This window comes from Culex quinquefasciatus, chromosome 3 (assembly GCF_015732765.1).
Source record: "Culex quinquefasciatus strain JHB chromosome 3, VPISU_Cqui_1.0_pri_paternal, whole genome shotgun sequence".
In the NCBI taxonomy this organism is placed as follows: domain Eukaryota; kingdom Metazoa; phylum Arthropoda; class Insecta; order Diptera; family Culicidae; genus Culex; species Culex quinquefasciatus.
In genome coordinates, this window is record NC_051863.1 from 33,757,048 (window position 1) to 33,771,572 (window position 14,525).

The window sequence follows — 14,525 nt, forward strand, 5'->3', positions numbered from 1 at the left end:
TATTGGATTTATTTGGATAAATATCATATTTCTTAAAGCAAGCATTAACCAGGTGCATAGCTACATTTTTTTTTTAAATCGAAAATAGACTCTAAATTACTGTAACAAACTTTAGAAGTCATGTTTTTCGTGTGTATAAAATAAAGATATTTTTGTAACAAAATTTTTTTTTCTTTAAAAAGGCATTTGAAAAAAGCAAGAAAATTTGTGTGTTTGCTTAAAACAACGTTACAATTTTTTTATTATTTTCAATATATTTTAACAATTTAAATAAAATATCCCCGAAAAATATTTGAAGAATAATATAATTCAAGTAATTGAAAAACGTAGTTAAAAAAAAACAATTAAAACAAAGTTATTCTTCTGAAGCTTGCAAAAGTAATTCGTAGTTCAATTTTAAACAAAAACATGTTTCGTATCCATGCAACTGTTGAATGTTTGGTTAAAGAAATATGATATTTATTCATAAAAATCCAATAATACCAATCCCATCTAAAACCTGCTAAAATTAGATTTTTCAGCTAAATCAGAGCCCTCAGGTGATTATTGTATACAAAACATTGTACACAAAACTCTAATTCTTGTTATTTTTTTTTAAACGGTTTTATGATTATAATTTCTATTTAAAGCCCGCGTTTTCAAAGTTTTTGTTAAAACTTAAAAACAAAATCAGTTAAACCTAAATGTTGAACATGTTTAGCGATTTGACACATTCTAAAAAGTTTTTTTCGTATCTTATGAGTAATTGACAAAAAAAAACATCATTTGACAAGCTTCCTAAACTGTTATTAGGTAATAAAAGAGTTCAAAACAAAAATCTTTAGAGCAATTCCTGCTCAAAACAGGATTTTTTTAGGTACTTTTTTTTCGACCCTCTCCGATTTCAATGAAACTTTGTAGACATGTTATCCTAGGCATATATAAGCCATTTTTGTGTATATGAAGCCAGTTAACTCGATAATGACATTTGAGAAGGGCGTAAGTGTTTTAAATATTTTTGTATTGCGTAATTTAAATAATGCTGTATCTCGAAGCCGTTGCATCGTATCAAAAAGTGGTCAAAGACAAACTTGTAGGAAATTTGACGGGCTTTCTGATAAAAATGCACTGAAAGAAAAAACAGTCCACTTTTATGAGATTTTTTGATTTTTAAGTTTAAAGGTCAAATTTAAAGGTGAGCCCACGATTTTTTTTCCTTCAAAATTTTTGTGAAAATAGCCTAAGATGTTACAAAAAGACTCACGAAAAATGCAGGATGGAGCAACTCACCTTAAAAAAATACAAAAATCATTTACTGAAACTGTTTTTTTGAAAAGTGCTCTGAACGTCAAAATTTTCAAAAACCGAATGCGGGAATCGATTCTACAGACAATTTTACATAAAAGTCTCCATATTGACCATTGTCCTAAGTCCAATCTTTGTGAAGTTACAGTGGTTTTAAAAATAAAAATGTTGAAAAAATAGGTTTTTTGATGGTTTTTGACAATTTCTATATGACCGACTTGATTTTTCAGTCTCGAAAATATTTTTACCGGAAAGCTCGTCCAATTTCCCATAAGTTTGTCTTTGACCACATTTCAATTGGATGTATGGGCTTACAGATATAAGCTAATTTACAATCCAGGTTACTATACTACACTGAAAAAATATTATGTTTTGAGTTATGATGAGCAATGTAATTAGTTTATATCTGTAAGCCCATACATACACATTATATATATACAGCAATTCCATTTCAAAAGAGCATAAACCGAAAAAAAAAGTTCTCCGATAGGGCTCAATTTTTTTCTGGGGGTTCCTTGGCCAAAATAATTAGACCCGTATTTTTTTGTTTGGCCATTAGGGTGACCTACATCGTGCTAGGGTGGTTCGAAAAATGGCAATTTTTGTCATTTTTCGCAAAAACCTCTTTTTTCAAAAAATCATATCTCCGCGCCATTTCATCCGATTTTCACTGTCTTAGACGCAAAAGAAAGATGATGAGTTTGGCTATTTGGGAAAAATAGTAAGAAGTTTCGAAAATCCAGCTTAACATTTGAAAAAGTCGCATGAAAACTTAAAATGGTGTTTTGACCGTGTCTGGACCAAAGAGCCTATGTCTGAAAATATTTTTATCGGATTCCTCGGAAAATTTCACATAACATTTAAAAAATTTGGCGATGTCGAACCGTACGATTTGGAGATATGATTTTTTGAAAATAAAAACTTAGTTTTTCGTCGCGCCACGCGCAAAAACGGGAAAATGACTTTTTCAAATATTAAGCTAGATTTTCGAAACTTCTTACTATTTTTCCCAAATAGTCAAACTCATCATCTTTCTTTTGCGTCTAAGACAGCGAAAATAGGATGAAATGGCGCGGAGATATGATTTTTTGAAAAAAGAGGTTTTTGCGAAAAATGACGAAAATTGCCATTTTTCGAACCACCCTAGCACGATGTAGGTCACACTAATGGCCAAACAAAAAAATACGGGTCTTATTATTTTGGCCAAGGAACCCCCAGAAAAAATTTGAGCCCAATCGGAGAACTTTTTTTTCGGTTTAGGCTCTTTTCAAATGGAATTGCTGTATATGTAGGATAACATGTCTACAAAGTTTCATTGAAATCGGAGAGGGTCGGGTACAACCGATTCCCTATTTGACATGGAATTGCTCTTTAGAAAAAAAATCTCATGGAAGCATTCGAAAACTGTGAAAATTTCCTAAAAGATAGTTTTGAAAGCAGCAATGACTATTTTTTCTTCTAAAAGTTGTCTAGAAGACACGTCGTGATGAATCGCATTCAATAAAATTATTCTCATTTTTGAAGTTAGGTGAAAATATATTTTTTAATATTCAATTTATCTTTAAATTAATTGATAATTTTTAATTTGAAAATAATAGCTAAGAAATGGGTAATTCTCTACCAACTCACACGAAATTGGGAAAAATTGCCCGATTTTTTTTTTCGTAGAACAAAAGTTGCTCAAAATGACCTCTTGAACACGGAAACAATTTTGGCAGTAGAGAAATTGATAGTTCAGCGTTCAACAATCTTGCCTTATTGTGATTTTTTTTAATGAGATGGCACCATTCTAGGATCCGTGTTGAATGAAATTTAATGGTATTGGCGCATGCTTAAATCTCTATTCGAATTGACATGTTGTCACCCTAATTGAGAAAGATTCAATTTTGCTCTACTTTTGATATAAATGCAAACCTCCTAAGTTATTGGATAAGATGTTTGTTGTGTAACCTTAAAAGTTAATTATTTTAAATCGGCACTTGGTTTTCCCCTTTTCCTTCAAACCACTGATGATCGTCATCTTTAGAAGATTTTTCTTAGAAAAATAAAACATCATTACACTACCCGATCCGATGGCTGTCTGTTTCAACTAAAGATCAGTTTTGCTTAAGCGGTACGGAAATCTTTATTGGCTACACTCTGCTGCTGTGTTGCAAACGTTACACGATATTGAGTTCAACATATGGTTAGAAATTCTTGCTTTTCACTTATCATCTACTTTCTATAACATTACATGTATGAAAATGAACAAAAAAAGATATTTTTTTATCGTTTAAAAAATCAATCACATTCACTTTGGGATTTACATTTGTCTATCGATTTTCGTCTAAACTCTGAATTTGTTAACGATTTCAAGAACGAGAAAAAAAATACGAGAATTACATGCAGAAAAAAAAAATAAAAATCGAGATCACAATCCGTCCAATGGATTTCAAAATGGTTTCGTAATTCAAGGTTTCAATAAAAATAAAATCTCTTACTCGCTACACGGGGGGTTACTCTTTCAACTAATTAGCCTAACTGTAAGAAAAATGAGTTTTCTTTCTCTTTTTTTGCACGCCCTTTTTCTCCTCTGGGATGGTAAATTGTCTATCGCGTGTGTGAGTGTGTTTCCTTTTTTTTCCAGCGGGACACCCTTTTTCGAGGATATCTAGACCACGCGCCGATCGATTTGCTCCACAAATACGCGATATGTAATTACTGCTGCAGCTCACAGCTATTAGCGAATGGCCTCTGGATGACGAGCGACGACGGTGTTCACCGGGCGGCCAGAAGTCCGCAGCCGAGGGCGATCAGCGTTGCGGTCACGGCCAGCGTAGGCCACACCAGCGTTTGCTCCAGGAACTGCGAAAAGACAAAAAACAAGACGAGATGAGCAAAAAAAAAGACGCATAAATACTCCCGATAAGTGAAAACACATCATTCAATCGGCTCGGCCGCGGTATAATTGCTGATTACTCCCTCGGGAAGATAATTTAAAGGGAGTGATGCCAATTCTATTCCCCGTTTCCCCCATTAGCAGATTTGCAGCACTGCTGCTGCTGACCAGCTTGAGTGGGACCTCGCAATTGGGTCAAGCGGTACGGTTAATTACTGTACGGCAAAAGGGATACAGAGGTCGCGCGAATCCGCGAGGATGACCAATCCTAACAGTTACCCAATTACCTACTTCTAACACTGTGAAAATCCTAGCTCTTTTTCACTGTTGAGCTCGATCAACACGTTTGCAAAAAAAAAAAAGAAGCAGATCCCAAGAATATGCAACAGAAGAGTACATTAGGCTAGGACAAGGTCTGATTTTCCTAATTGCTTTTCTATGCTGGCGCTGGAGGCTGTGTCTGTGCAGCAGAGTGGGTTGAACATAGATCGATGGGATATGTAGGTAATGTTGTTTTTGCCGTGAACCTCTGAGATGTGGCGATGATGAAGTATCGAGATGATGATGCCACACTTTGTCGAGGGCAGGAGCAGTGTGCTGATTAAGTAGAGTGTAGTGTAGTTTCACCCCACCCCTCCCTGAACGGATGACTTTCAAGATACACTGGAAGAGATGCTGTTTGTTGCTGCTTTTGTGAGAGGCTGATAAAAGGGAGGTTTTATTGCCGTTGTAATGATTGTGATTTGCAATCTCCATAAAAATTGTGTTGAATTTAAATGTTTCCTTTCAATAACACGTATGCTGTAAAAGACAGGACGTGTTACAAGATATTACACAAGTGACGATTTTAAGATGCAAAATAAAATGTACAAAAGAGTTAAAAAAATTTCATAACAGAAGCTGAAATTTAGCCTTTGAATTTTAAATGGGATTTAAGGCGACATTTTCAAAAATGCCGGAACTTTTAAGGCGAATATTTTCAACATCATTGGCGCGTAACGACGATTTTGTCTTTTTTTTGCCATTTTTTCGATGTTTCCACTTCTAGACCCTAATCATCCAGGAATCCAAGTTCGCATTTAAAAATCTTTTCTATACAAGGTGGTAGATGTGTCCTTCACTTTTGGGGCAATGACTGTCAATGATGATTCTGAATTCAGGGTAGTAAATACTAAATTGAAATGAAAAAATAATTACTGTATGCAAAATGCTTCTACAAACAACACAAAGAAAACTTTTTTTGATTGAAACATTCTAAATAAAGATTTGAATGTTTTTCTAAAACAAACATGGCCGCCAAATGGCCGATTGGGGATGATGCCAGCATTTTCAAGCAATGCAAGCCACAAAAAAAACCTTTAAAGGTTCAGGTTTATGCATAATTTGCTTAGCTTTCAAAAGAACTATCTCCGATAAGCTGGTGAACACTTTCAAAAACAACTCCATCCTCGGCACAACATCTTGATTTTTAAAATCCAGAAAAAACTACGTTGGGATGCACAAATTTTACAAAGGTTTCTTGTTTTGACCTTTAAAAACGGATCAACAGTTTCCAAGAAACCGTCGATGGCACGATTAGTGCTAAATCGTTATTACTGAAACAAATTTTTTTGCTGTCACAGAAAAAAATATGGTACCTACACAGAAAAAATTATGGTAATATTCATCAGGAAATGGTGACAGATTTTGTGGCAAAAAAATGATTAGTTTTACCCTAGAAAATGATTAACTTTCATCAGTTTCTGGTGAAAATTCATCAGATTCACATTTTTACACATTTTTAAGGTAATTCCAAAATTCAACTTTTTTTTGCTGTGTATTTTAAATGTTTTCAAATATCTCAGTTATCACAGGATCGACAATTGCAAAAAAAAAAGGGGAGAATTGTTTCAGCCACACGGAGAAAAATTAGTTCCCAAAATCATGAACCAGCGATCATAAAATTGAGCAACCACGAACAATGGAATATCGTGGAATGTGAACACTTTGTTCATGGTCCCCCATTTTTCTTCGTACATTTGAAAATATATTTTTTTTCTGGGATGGACATAAGCCAGGGGTACTCAAAGTTTTTGAATGACGGGCAAAATATTTTGATTTTTCTGGCTGGTTTCGGTTAGAACAGACTCAGACCAACAAAATGTGTACATCCATTTCCAAATTTAAAAGCTTTAAGTTCTTCAAAAACTGCTGTCCCTATTCAGACTGAAGTCCCGATTCGCCCCAGATTACGGTAGCTATTTATCGGCAAAGGTACATGCAAAAGTCTTCTTATTAATTTTGTTAATAGATGAAAATGTACATTTAAATGCCCTGCAAAAACATTATAAAGAAATTTTAATGTGTGCTCACACCAACCTCGGACATTTTTGTCGAGTTACATGTATTTAACCCCTTAATAATTATCGTCACTTTTATACATATTTTATGGACCGACACATGCAAAAAACATGTAAAAATAATGTTCGAACTCTCACGAGTAGTGCTACCAGCGCTAACTATCACATAAACGGACATTTTTTTAAATTTGAAAATGATACAAAATAATTTCTGGTTTTTTTTGCAAAAATAAATTTTAACTTGAAAACGGTGCAATTAATTAAAATTTCGCAATTCGTCGTGCTCATACTTTCCTGTCGCATGTGCATTTTGAGCCGAATTGATCTAAGAACGCTATTTTGTAGAGCATTCTTCCCAGAAACTATTGCGTCCATCCCGGGAATTCCCGGAATTTTCCAAAACCGGGAACTCCCGAATCCCGGGATTTATTTTATATTTTACCCCGGGAATTCCCGAAATCGAAAAAAAAAACAAATTTTGGTCAGGAAATTCAGATTTAGTTGTGGAAATACTTGGCATATTTCAGCAATTATTAGGCTTATTGTCAAAATTGTCAATATTATAGTTGAATGATTCGCAACTCAGCGCCCAGCGCTAAATATTTACTTTTTAATTCAATAAAATTTAAAAAAGACTGGATTTATATTCACGTATATAAATGATCTAAAATTTGAAAAAAAAATATCATATTTGATTATTTTTCATCAAACACCAGCATCTTGGGCACATCAGAACAAATATAGCGATTTAAGACTGCTGTTCAAGCCATTTTTTGCATAGTGTTTTGATTTTTTTTATTGATTTCGGTTAAAACTGTAACAGAACAAAAAAATGGTACGGTTTCCAAATGTTTTTCTCTTAAATCTGCTGTACCCATTAAGACCTTCGATTTTTCCCACTAGTCTGTAGTGACTTAAATATATTTTTTTTTTAAATATGTGTAATTCTCTACCAACTCACACGAAATCAGGAAAACTTGCCCCGACCCCTCTTCGATTTGCGTGAAACTTTGTCCTTAGGGGTAACTTTTGTTCCTGATCACGAATCCGAGGTCCTTTTTTGATATCTCGTGACGGAGGGGCGGTACGACCCCTTTCATTTTTGAACATGCGAAAAAATAGGTATTTTTCAATAATTTGCAGCCTGCAACGGTGATGAGATAGAAATTTGGTATCAAAAAGATTTTTATGTAAAATTGGACGCCCGGTTTGATGGTAGGAGCGGCCGTGGCTGACTGGTCACGGTGTACGCTTTGTAAGCGAAAGATCCTGGGTTCGATTCCCATCTGCTCCCAACGAGAAAGTATAGGAAATATAAATCTTGAAACTCTGAACATGAACGAAAAATCAAAGTCGCTCGAGTCGGGGTTCGATCCCCCGTCCTTTGGATTGGTAAGCAAAAATGCTAACCACTATGCCTTCGCGACTTGGTGAGCTATGACTGGAATTAGGAATACTGTTACTATCAACTATATACGCGCTGGGTCCTTGTCCATTTGACAAGGGTTTGGAAGTTCTAAATAACGTTTGAATCCGATTGGTCCAAACGTTCTTCAGGGCGGGGCTTGTCGAGAAAGCTGAAGTACCTCGCGCTCGGCTAGCCAGCGTAGAAATGGGTCACCGAAGCTCGACAGAGCTAACACCTTCTAAATGCCTATGCGAGTTATTTGCATGTATAGAATGTAGATCTAAAAATACATGGAAACAACTCAATTTGTAAGAAGCGACTGCGTGGTCCCGTTTGGTTGGTTGCACACACACACACACACACAAATTGGACGCCCGGTTTGATGGCGTACTCAGAATCCCGAAAAAACGTATTTTTCATCGAAAAAAAGACTAAAAAAGTTTTAGAAATTCTCCCATTTTCCGTTACTTGACTGTTAAAATTTTTTGGTACATCTCCTTTTAAGGGAAATTTTTCGTAGTGTGTGGTTGTAAGGTTTTTAGGAGGAAGGCAGCAACCACCTTCTGGTGGATTAAGTAACGTTTTTTAGAGTATAATAATGTTCTACAAAATTGTAGAGCAGACAATTACAAAAATTTTGATATACAAACATAAGGGCTTTGCTTATAAACATCACGAGTTATCGCGATTTTACACAAAAAAAATGTTTTGAAAAAGTTGGTCTACCACCTTAAGAGGCAGTATTTGTAAATAAAAAAAAACATAAACATTATTTTTTTTCTTGAAAACTATATAAGCAACCTTAGTGATTAAGAAAAACTATAACTATCAAAGTCACCCCGGAATTCAAAATAAGAATTTTTAACTTAACTACTTTTTTAAACGCTATCGAACAAACTTTTTTTTTCAAAATTGGGCATGTACCTTGTGTGGCCTATCCCAGTACATGTTGAAAAAATAATGATCTTGAGAAAAACCAGTTGGAAAATATTCCAACAATAATTTGAAATCCTATCAAAGTCACCCCGGTTTACGGTACCTACTCTTAACAAAAAAAAATATCATTACATCTATTATAATAATATATATTAATATTATTAATTATTATAGTAATATTTTTTCATATTTCGTACGAAGACAGTTTATATGCTTAGAAAATTTATAAAATTTCTTAAAGATGTATGTTTTTTTACTACCAGTCAAGTTATTAATTGATCCTCACACATATTTTAACCACTTATTTTGCTATTCTATATAATTATGTTGCAAAATTATAATCAGAATCAGGATCAGAATTTTTTTCAGTAAATTTTATTTTTTTCGGGAAATTTGTTCAAAATTTCCTGTTTCCCGTGAATTTTGCAACCCCGGGAATTGGACACTCTAGTCTGGACTGTATTCACATTTCAAAATGTACCGATGAAAAAAATGAGTAGAATATTTTTGATTAGTATAAAACGTACGTGCAACATGGACGAATTGCCTTGCATGAAGTGGTGTCGTAACTCTTTTGAGAGTGAAGAGAACAAGATAGGAAATAACTATCTTTTATTACAGAAAGGTTTGCTTCCTTGCTACTTGCAGTGTATTATACACGGATAAAAATCCTGTAAGCAAACCCGGTAACTCTGTGTTGTCGAATTTATAAACATTTAATTGTTTCCAAAATCGTCAACGTTTTTTTTTTCGATTTCGCTGTAAATATTTTCAAAATCGACAACAAAATGTTGACGTTTTCGGAAACGTTTCAATGTTTACAAATTCGATGAAATAGAGTTACCGGGTTTGCTTACAGGATTTCTTTTAACAACTAGACTTGATATTTAAAAAAGTCAAATGTTTTTCGCAACAATCAACAGTACAATGTTGAACAGAGTTTACTTTGCCTCCAACCCTTCATACATCAATCTGCCAATTAGTATACAACATATCAACGCGATTGATCTTTGCTGCTCTGATCCACATCTAAGCCATTTTTGTTTTTTTTTTTTTTTTTAATTTCCGTAAATAAACGCACGCACACTTCACGCCAAAGTTTAAATTTAAACTCTAGAAGACACCAAAAGGGTGCGATCTTCATAACATACTAACATTATTATTTATATTGCTATTACCTTTGGTGGGGCAAATAAAACAAAAAAGAAGAACAACAGAAGCATAAATATAGCAGCAATTGAATTGCCCAACATAATCTCTTCCGAATGGATTCGTATGATGGTGCATTATGTTTATAGCAGCGCTTCACTACAATCCAATTATAATCAAAACAAATCGAAGCAAATGTAATGAAACGTGTGTGTGTGTGTGTCAGTTTGTTTATTTTAGTGGAATTGCCACCTCCATCACCACCTCCTCTAGGGCAAGCCGGCCTGGCGCACCGTTTCGGGTGTGACGTGGGAGATTTGTTTACTGATACTTTTCATGTTTAAATATACTTCGCTGGGTGGAGGGAGGAGTGGCTGGAGGTTTTACCGCATGAAGGGTGTTTGAGAACGATGGGGGCGCTTTGTATTCTTTTTGGCAGCGTATTATGGTCGATTGCTTGGATTTAATTTTATAGAATTTGAAGATTTTCGATCAGAATTGAAAGTAGCATGAAAGGGTAAATAAAAATATGTTTAGAACGAATCAAGCATTTTCATGTGTTGAAGAAAACAAAACCTTACTGCAATTACATGATACTTATTTCCCATATCTTCTACTTTTTACTTTGAAGCATCTTCATCCCCCCTTTCATGCAAGGCCATTCACCCATATTGCACAGCACACAAACCATAGTCTAACCCAAGTTGACAACACTCACCCCCGCTTTCTTGGACTTGCCGCCGGCCTTGGACTTCTTCTTACGCTGGGGGATCTTTCCGGCAAACTCCTGCAGCTGCTCCCGACCCGCCATAAAGTCCAGGTGGGGCGGAATGAACCCACTTGGGCCACCTCCACCCCCGACGTCCAGCGGCTGTTGGTGGTGGTGAAGGCGGTGCTGGTGCAGCTGACCCAGTCCCAGACAGTGCGAACTGCACCCGGTGGGGGAATTTCCGGTGGGCGCAGCTTCCGAGGAGCTCGAGGGCTGGGACGAGTCCGACTCGCTCGATTCCGAGCCGTCGTCCGGCCAGGAAGTTGGCTGGCCGGCCATTGCTGGTGTTGTGGTGGAGCCGCCGTCGGCGGTGGGTCCCGAAAAGCTCGATGGGAATTGGTGGCTGTGGGGATAGGTATTGACTATAGTTTGAGTAGACATTCGAGACCTGACAATTCTTACAAAATGGGCGCCGCTGACGAACAGGACGCCGGCGTCGTCGTGTGGCTCGCGTCCGGGCTGTTGGCACTGTGCTGGCTGCTGCTGTAGCTGCTGCTGCCGCTGGGGCTGGGCGTGGGCTGGCCGAAGAAAATCCTGGCCCCACCACGACCACCTCCTCCGGCCGCGTTCGGTGTCCTCGGCGGCAGCACTCCACTGGGCGTCTGCGGGAAGAACACCTGGCCTCCCGGTGGCGTGTTGTAGTACCCGGTGGTGAACGGACTGCAGGACGAACTCTGCGGCGACTGCGAGATCGGTGTCGAGGGGGTGTCTGGGGGAAGGAGGTTTGAAGAAAAGAGCGTTAGAAGTGTTGTTGTTGTTGCGATATGAGTCAGAACAGCTCCAGCGGGAGAAGGACTGCATCTTGTTTGCAACTGGCCCGCTAATGAGAATGACATTCCAGTTTTGCAACGGGGATGCTGTAGAAGGAAATTGCATAAATTCCACCGGAAATTCCTAACCGCTGTGATGTTTCGAGATGATTGATTTGCGAAATGTCAGAGGAACTTTTATAAGAAACGGTAATATTACAGATTTTCTAATATTTAGTATTCATTTGTTTCTCCAGCAAATAAGTCATTCTCCTGATTCGGATTGATGGCTGTCAAAGATTCAAACACCTGATGCAAACCTGACAAGTGCAAGGAATTTTAATTGCCCACATCCAGTCCAAAGCAGTATCCTTCAAGTGAATGCCTCTTTGTTCTCCGCCGGGAACTGCACGACAAAATGGGTCACTGGGTATTGCTCATCATAATGAACAGTCAGTGTGAGCACCATCATGCACGGTCATTTGCAAAATCAATAGCTCAAAGCTACCAGTTCTACCCGAGTACTCATAAGTGATCATTAGTGAGAGAGGTGAGATCACCTTTCCTCATGATCACCTCAGAAAAAAAGACCGCAAACCACGAGCGGAAAATTTATCATCATCAAAAGGACTCACCCCAACTCGAGGGGTGGAAAATGGGAGGGATTAGCTTCAAGGATGTTTGTTTAAAGCGCATTATCAAAGCCCTCGCCGAACTATAATGCAATCGCGAAGCACACATCTGGAACTGAACATGATAATTAGTGGAGCGTGAAAAAAAAAACATTCACACACGGAATAAATGAGAGTCGGGTTGGGACGTGAGCTGGGACGAGGACGCGAAGCTCGTTAGTGAGAGGAGGAAACGTGATGGAGGTGCAGTGAGTACTGTTGGGATAGTTGTACTAACTGAGAGGATAACTGATTGCTGGTGACCGCCCAAAAGTTGAGGGGTGAAATAAATGTTAATATTTAAAGTTAAAATTGCTACATTGTTGAGAGCAGAAATCAAAGGTGCAGGAATTGTTTTGACTATTGATTTGTAAAAGATTCAAATAATAAAAAATCATAAATTTAATTTGTTTTGCTTACTTTTGATGCACCAAACTTTTTTTTACATATTTTTGCGCTTAAATATTCTTAAAAAAAAAACACAACAAATAAAATCATTCAAACGAAAACCAATATGCGCAATTTTATTTTCATATAGCCATTTTAATTTATTTTTCCAAATTAGCTGAATATTTGGGTACTTTCCGTTTGCCCAAGCGAAGCCATTTTTCAGTTCTTATAAAGTATTTTTTGATCGTTTTGGTATCTTTGGCAAATTTGCGGGGATGGATTAGGACTTATCGAAAAAAAAGATGAATGGAATAAATGCTGATTTTTGATATCATTTTTTGTCAATTCAAAAATAATTCCAAAAAATCCTTTTTTATATTTGTTAGGGGACATAAAATGAGATCTTTTCACAAAATTTCAGAAAGGGCTAATAAATCTTTGACCAGACTATGATTTTTTGATAAAAAAAATAAAATAGAAAAAAGTCAAACATTTGAAAATAAAAAAAAGTGTTTTGCCCCTTTAAAATTTTTATAATTGTTTATTAAATTTGGTATAAAAATTGATTTAACAGAGCAGAAAATTCAACATTTTTTCTACGTTAAAATCGGACTATATAAAGATACAGGAATTCCGTTAGAAAAGAGCATAAACCGAAAAAAGTTTTCCGATCGGGCTCAAAAAATTTCTGGGGTTGGAAATAATGAGACCCGTCTTTTATTGTTTCGCCATTAGGGCAATCAACACCGTTCTAGAGTGGTCCCAAGAACGGAAATTTTCGTATATTTTCGCAAAAAAAACATTGAAAAGATTGCCTTTCAATCAAAAATAATTTGAGATCCGAAAAAACCAGACATACATTTGAAAAAGTCGAATGAAAACTTAAACTGGCGTTTTTACCGTGTCTGAAAATATTTTTATCGGATTCCTCGAAAAATTTAACATAACATTCATAACATTTGAAAATATTGGGGATGTCAAAAAGTACGTTCCATAGATAAGATTTTTTGAAAATAAAAACAGAGTTTTTCGATGACAAAATTGTCAAAATTGTCAAAATTGTCAAAATTGTCAAAATTGTCAAAATTGTCAAAATTGTCAAAATTGTCAAAATTGTCAAAATTGTCAAAATTGTCAAAATTGTCAAAATTGTCAAAATTGTCAAAATTGTCAAAATTGTCAAAATTGTCAAAATTGTCAAAATTGTCAAAATTGTCAAAATTGTCAAAATTGTCAAAATTGTCAAAATTGTCAAAATTGTCAAAATTTTCAAAATTTTCAAAATTTTCAAAATTTTCAAAATTTTCAAAATTTTCAAAATTGTCAAAATTGTCAAAATTGTCAAAATTGTCAAAATTGTCAAAATTGTCAAAATTGTCAAAATTGTCAAAATTGTCAAAATTGTCAAAATTGTCAAAATTGTGAAAATTGTCAAAATCGTCAAAATTGTCAAAATTGTCAAAATTGTCAAAACTGTCAAAATTGTCAAAATTGTCAAAATTGTCAAAATTGTCAAAATTGTCAAAATTGACAAAATTGACAAAATTGACAAAATTGTCAAAATTGTCAAAATTGTCAAAATTGTCAAAATTGTCAAAATTGTCAAAATTGTCAAAATTGTCAAAATTGTCAAAATTGTCAAAATTGACAAAATTGACAAAATTGTCAAAATTGTCAAAATTGTCAAAATTGTCAAAATTGTCAAAATTGTCAAAATTGTCAAAATTGTCAAAATAGTCAAAATTGTCAAAATTGTCAAAATTGTCAAAATTGTCAAAAATGTCAAAATTGTCCAAATTGTCCAAATTGTCAAAATTGTCAAAATTGTCAAAATTGTCAAAATTGTCAAAATTGTCAAAATTGTCAAAATTGTCAAAATTGTCAAAATTTTCAAAATTGTCAAAATTGTCAAAATTGTCAAAATTGTCAAAATTGTCAAAATTGTCAAAATT

At 35.4% G+C, this 14,525-nt stretch overlaps 1 protein-coding gene across 1 annotated transcript in view; it reads right to left on the reverse strand.

Annotated features, from left to right (window-relative positions):
- Positions 1 to 3,339: 3,339 nt before the first annotated feature.
- Positions 3,340 to 14,525, reverse strand: part of LOC6054583 (cell death protein hid) — a 104,740-nt gene continuing 93,554 nt past the window's right edge. Inside the window, exons 2-4 of the mRNA XM_038264452.1 lie at positions 11,166 to 11,472; positions 10,713 to 11,106; positions 3,340 to 4,128 (exon numbers count right to left, since the gene is read on the reverse strand). Coding sequence (XP_038120380.1) covers positions 4,042 to 4,128; positions 10,713 to 11,106; positions 11,166 to 11,472 — 788 coding nt within the window. The 3' untranslated portion in view covers positions 3,340 to 4,041. The remainder of the gene's footprint in view (positions 4,129 to 10,712; positions 11,107 to 11,165; positions 11,473 to 14,525) is intronic.